Here is a 6,470-nt window from a genome sequence, read left to right as displayed (position 1 = left end):
GTCTAATTCACTAAGAACTGGGGGAGTGGGTGGAGATCTTACTATCAGACTTCTCATCTGATCAGTGCCCATTTCAAATATGTGTGTTCCATTCAGAAAATATGCAGCCTGTACTGGTATTATACTAGTACCGGTATTTTTAAAATGTAAGCACACTGCATATACTGCTATCAGTTTTGACTCTGAATCAGAGCACATTCCCTAAACAGTGCACATGAAAATAAAATACTGAATGACTCCTGCACTGTCTCTCTGCTCCTACCACGTTTCAGGGCATTGACGGTCACTCTTGTGACAGCTAATGTCTGTAGATCTGCTAAATTTCAAAAAACCATTCACGTCAGTACTGGCTCCCACCACAGAGCACTACACGTAAGTACACAGAAGCCCACTTCTAGAAATAGGTAATACCAAACGTCTCATTTTATTCAAGGGAAAGCTTTAAAAATGGAATTTACTCCACAGCACACAGCAGCCCCTTAGGGGCTGTGTATTGCTAAAGTCTGCTCAAGCCTACATTACTACTGCAGTGGGCTTTTCACCTCACTTTAAGTGAATTTACTGATCGTAACTAACCTCCGCAGGCCCTGCAATCATCAATCCTCTACCAACAGCACTAGTATGGCGCCTCCCTTATTAGGGTTGTCCACAACACCTCAAACCCCCTCAAATCCATCCCAGAAGTCCTCCTGCTGGAAGCCTGAGAGGGTCTTTTTGGCCTGTTTCGATCTCCACAAAAGTAATCAGCAATACCCCTGAGAGCTGCCTAGGGCTGCAAGGGGGGCTGTCGTGTTTAATGGAAACATAGCTAAAGCTAACAGAATGCTTTGCCATGACATAGCAATGAGCCAGTGTTAATGACAGGTCTCATCCCCAAATCCAAATAAAGGATGGAAGGGCTTCATGGGGGAAAAGAAAACAACCAAATAAACCCACCCACCCCAAAACCCACCCTATAATCCTTAACAACAGATACGCTGAGCAGTAGCTATCCATGAGCAAGCACGCTGAAGATGAAGTTTTCCCTCACCCACATCCTTCCATCCTCAATACCTGGTTCCCTTATTTCATATGCGGTCCGAGGACAAACTGCTAAAAGACAAGTTTTGGACAACACCTTCCCCGCTTCTTTTAACAAATGCTACTTCCAAAGCCTAACGCACCTCTGAAATTCCACGTCCTCGGCCCAGAAATACGACTGCTGGGTGAAACACCTGCCCGCTCTCAGGAAAACTCAGCTCTCGGGCAACCTCACCCACACTTCGGCTCCATACCGATCGTGCTGGACACCGGGAGATTCAAACTCAATCCTCCGTCCGGCGCCGCGGGAGGCCGCGGGCCCGGGCCCGCCCGCCGGCCCGCCGAGGGCGGGCGGCTGCCCGGCTGCAGCCCCGGGGCCGGCTCGGGGCGCCGCGGGAGAAGGGGAGGACGGCAAGGGGCCGGCCCCGGGCGGGCTCCCGCGGTGCTTGCCGCCGGCGCTGGGAGCCGGCCCGCGGCGCCCGGGATGGAGAGGCCCGCGGGCGGCCCGGCCCGTCTCCAGGACAACCGCCGTTGGCGGCCGGGGGCTGGCGGCCGGCGCCATGACCGAGCAGCGCCCGCCGCGGCCCCTCTACTTCCCCCACTTCCACGACCGCGCCGAGCCCGTCCCGCCCCCGGCCGACGGCGGCGGCCTCTGGACGCCCTTCGCAGCCATGTGCGGGCCGCGGCAGCCCCCGCCGGCCGCCGCCGGGGCGCCCCGCTGGGCCGCGGGGCTGGCGCCCATCGCCTACGAGCCGCTGCGCTTCTTCTGCCCGGCGGCGGCTGCGGAGGAGGGCGAGGGCGGGGGCGCGGCGCGGCGGCCCGGGGAGCAGCCGCAGCTGGAGGGCGAGATCTGCGAGCTGGGCATCCGCCTCAAGGAGCTGGAGCTGCTGGCGCTCGTCGGCGACGGCTTCGACGCGCAGCAGTGTGCGTCCCCCCCCGGGGCCGGGGGGCGGGCGGGGGCCGGGGCCAGCCCGGCTCCCCTCGCTCCGGGGCCGGCCCGCGGGGCACCGCTGCCTGCCCCGGCCTGCCGAGCGGGCTCCGCTGGGCAGCGGGGTGGGGCCCCCCGGCCGCCTCAAAGGCAGCAGGCTCCTGCATGAATAACCCCGAAAGCTGGTGTGCACAGGCGGCCTTGGGGCGGCCGCCAGCCGGCCAGGGGCACCCAGCGGTGCTGCGGCGGGGTTAGGTGTGAGGCTCCCCCGGTCTGGGGCGCGGCCCCCAACTCTTGCCGGCAGCGGGTGCCTGGGGGAGCACACGGGGTGCAGGGAGCAAAGCCGTTGTGTCCGGTGCCATCCACCCCGGTCACTGGTCACGGGCAAGCGCTGAGGGCACAAGTTAAAGGAGGCACAAGAATTACAGATGTGGTTACTTCAGCACAAAGGAACAAAACCCCCAAAGTTATTAAACCCCCAAAGCCATTAAGCGTTCACAAAAAAAACAATTCAGACACCGCTCAAATCAGAGGGACTTTGTGCATGTAAAATGTATCCGCTACTACTGAGATCCTGCGGTTGTAAATCAGCATTGGTCTAAAATAAAGGCCACTGATGACCGCAGATGGTTGGATGCAAAAAAAAAAAAAAACCAAACAGTTAAATTAGTTTGGCATTTTAATTTGAAAACCTTGTGGCCACAGAGGAAATACAGGAAATAAAATAGTTCAGTAGATAGTGATTACTAGGAGTTCCAGCAGGGAGGCCAACAACAGTAAGAATACGATGCTCATCATTTCCTTCAAGGCCACAGGCTGCCAGTCAGGAAACCTTCAGGAGTGCACAGGTTACAAGAACACAGAAAAAAATGTCCATTAGATATACACACTGAAAAGAAAATCTCAAAGAAATTGTGATAGGTAGTTTGCATACATTTACTTTTCAGAACATGAAATTAATAGTTTATTTCCTTCGTCATAGCAATACATACCTTTCTCCATTTTAATGCCTATTATTTTCATTACATGTGAGAAACTCTAGTGTTCAGATATTTGCTAGACAAGAAATTGTAAGGAATATCACTAGTTTGCTTAACACATTATTTGATTTTCTTAAAAGTATTGTGAAGTATTAATGACCAAATGAATGACAAATTATGTTTTGTTCCTCTTTAGATAAACTTCTGAAGGCACTGAAAGAAGAAAAGATACAAGGCATGAGAGCAAGGCAGAAGCTGAAGAAATAGCCACCAACATATGGGGATTATTTCAGCTGGATAGTCTGTCACTGTGTCACTACAGAGTATTTTAATGGATCTTCAATATTATTTTTCTACTTATTATATGCTATTCTTCTACCAAATTAATAAATACAGTATATTTTCTTGTTGACTTCTGTGTAGTATTTGTCTGGTACTAGTTACTGATAAAACTACTGTGTATTTTAACATTTTTTCTCCAGTTACTATAGGCAAACAGGATGGATAATATTGTCTTAAAAAACAGTAAGAAATTAACACTGCTGATGTCAGGATTCCTAGCAGCCCATTGATAACGTTCAAGGTACATGTATAGCAGGGAAACATGGTAATTCCAATACAAAATACAGGGTTTGTTTTGATTTTAATTCTAAGTACGTTAAGTAAGTGCAACTGAGAGTAAATAGATATGGTCAAAAGTCCTATGCCTCTCAGCAAGCTTTAGAAAACGACTTTCACGTTAGCATAAAAATCTTTGTTACAAACAATCACAGTGTATTCTTTTATTGTCTTTAGTGTACCACAAAATTACAGAAGCTATGGCTTGAGTTAGTTTTTAACAGAATAGTCGTATAACTGACTTTCAACTAACATTTTACTATTATTTTAGGACTAATAGTACTTAGGCTAAAGCCTGTGGCAGTTTTTGGAGTGATGACATCCTTATGTTTGGAAGGCATGTCCTTTCATGAGAAAAAAAATGGACAGAGGCAGCGATGACAAATTGAAGATCTGGAGAACATCTGCCATTAAAAAAGTAATGCCATATAGGGCATCGAGAATAACCTAACGACATAGTAAATAGGCTCATCAGACTGACAAAAAGATATCAATTATTTTTGCTGTTCTAATTCAAGAGCAGTAGGTGGCAGCATGAAATAATAAAGTCACCAACCCTGAAGCTATCATATTTTGGCAAGCAGCTTTTTTTTTTTTAAGAGAGTAGTATTTTAATCTGTTTTTTTTTAAACTGCGTTCAAGTTGCTCGACTGTGTAGCATTTTAACACAATATATCAAAATTTTATTTCCTATTGCTGCTTATTACAGCATTCACTCTTTTACTATCTTAATCTTCCCAGCCAGATTTTGATCTGCCCTACAGAGTTTGTATTAAAAAAAAACTAGTTTATAACTCCCATTTGTCAATCAGCAAGCTCTAATAATCACATTTTATCAGAGCAGCTAGGAGATCTTAAACAGGATCTTACCATCCGCAAGTGCCATTGTCAGCCAGATGTCTCGGCCTATATGGCAATTCACAGTTTCATCTGCTAATAAATATGGGGTTTAATGAAACAAAGCCTGAGCAGGGCCGGGTGCAGCGTGGTAAGGCCAGGTTTTGTGCCACGCTCCGGTGTGCCTCAGGCAGGGCAAGGTGCGGGGCCAGGCCCCGGGCCCGTGCAGGAAGCCCAGGGGCAGGACTGGAGACAAGACTACCTGTCACACAGGCCCATGGAGGGTCTCACCAAGCAGCCCTAAAACCTAGAAGCCCACTCGCAGGCACACCTGCAACACAGCCCAGGCCAGGGTGGGAGCCGGGGCCTGAGCTTAGATGGGGCTCCGGGGCCTGTGGGGCAGAGAGCAGGCGGTGGAGGGCCCGGGGCAGGCTGCTCAGGGTGCCGGCAGCCTCCTGGCGCGCCCGAGGCCCTGACAGCCCCCGCACACCCGGCCGAGCGTTCACGGATCAACAGCAGCTACCGCGAGCTCCCCCCTTTACGCTACAAACGCATTATTCACTCCAGTAGAAACACCCTCTCTCTTCAGCTCTCTTGAATCTCCTTTTCAGGCCTACCTTGGCACCATTTAATTGCTGCTTAGCTCTTTAGACCCTAATTAATGACATTGTGCTTCTGGCTAAACAGTTCTGTTTTCACTACTTGGCATCTTTTAAGCTGGTTTACTCCAGACAGCACACTACCAGCAACTTCCAAAGTGGGCTTCTTAAACGAGGTATTTTTACACCTGGTCAGGAAATGCTCACATAACCACCAACAATTTATCTCTCTTTCCAACCACGTCTTGGAGACTGAGGCAGTAAATATATAAAAGGTAGATCTACGTGCCTAAAGAACCAAATTATTACTGAAATACCTCGGAAAACTGAGCTTTGGTGTTTTACAGGTCCCTCTGCAGAATGAGGATAAAAAGTCTCTCAAAGAGTTTTGAGGCTAAACCTATGAACAGATACTGCAATGGTTGATTACTGTGAAAATGGGAACCATATTAGTGCTTAACAAAGTACCGAAAGACAAACTTGGACGGGACAAAAAGGGCCAATATACAGGGGTCTTCAAAGGCTTCACACAGAAGTTAAGAGCTTTTAAATCATAGAATCATAGAATGCTTGGGGTTGGAAGGGACCTTTAGAGGTCATCTAGCCCAACCCCCCTGCAGTGAGCAGGGACAGCTTTAACCGGATCAGGTTGCTCAGAGCCCCATCCAACCTGACCTTGAATGTTGCCAGGGATGGGGCCTCCACCACCTCTCTGGGCAACCTGTTCCAGTGCTTCACCACCCTCATTGTAAAAAACTTCTTTCTAATGTCTAGTCTAAGTCTAAGATCAAAATCAAGTTAAGTAGCAGAGGAACTATCTTATTTTTGCAAACCTCCAGGATAATTTCACTCCTGAACCACTCTAAGTTTCTAATGGTTATTGCAAGGGCCTACAAGGATTTCCATTACTGCTTAGGGAAGGCTAAACCTGACACTTAGATGCTGGCACAGCTCAGATCTCTTTCATACAGCTGCCTTGTGACTCAACAAATCTCTCTCTATTGCATTCAAGAAAGAAACATTAGGCTACGATTTTGATTCATGGGCAGAGATCTCAAAACATCAGTAGGTTGCTTCCATTTCCAATTCTTAACAAAGAAGGCTTCTCAAAAAGCAGAGTGTCATGTCTTCTCAGCCAACCTGAGGGCTGAGCAATGACAGCTGCCTCGCTGAAAGAGCTGTGTCTACACCTACAGTGATACTCAGGTGCTCCCCAAGCAGTGCCCTCAGGTCTTTCGCTTCTAAAACCTGAAGCACCCTTGGCTGCTTTATGATGGGAAAAATCAGTTACAAAGCCATTTGAAAACAGGAATGCGTTTAAGCTTTAAAGTATTTTATACCAAACAGTTGGGTCCATAAAATTTCAGACTGCTGTATTTCAGTTTGCTATGTTAAAATTCTCTAAATAGATACTCAGCCTTATTACAATGGATGATTAGAATGTAAATTAATCTTCAAGTAAAGCTGCCTTAATTAGCTCAGAGACAG

General features: G+C 48.2%; 1 protein-coding gene across 1 annotated transcript; it reads left to right on the top strand.

Moving 5' to 3' along the window:
- Positions 1-1,580: 1,580 nt before the first annotated feature.
- On the top strand, positions 1,581-3,195 carry C6H11orf91 (chromosome 6 C11orf91 homolog). Its single transcript, XM_075713364.1, has 2 exons — positions 1,581-1,944; positions 3,125-3,195. Exons 1-2 carry the CDS (start codon positions 1,581-1,583, stop codon positions 3,193-3,195), a joined length of 435 nt encoding a protein of 144 aa, XP_075569479.1.
- Positions 3,196-6,470: the final 3,275 nt, after the last annotated feature.

Source organism: Pelecanus crispus, chromosome 6 (assembly GCF_030463565.1).
Source record: "Pelecanus crispus isolate bPelCri1 chromosome 6, bPelCri1.pri, whole genome shotgun sequence".
NCBI lineage: Eukaryota > Metazoa > Chordata > Aves > Pelecaniformes > Pelecanidae > Pelecanus > Pelecanus crispus.
The sequence above is the reverse complement of the archived record's forward strand: the minus strand, read 5'-3'. Positions and strand labels throughout refer to the sequence as shown.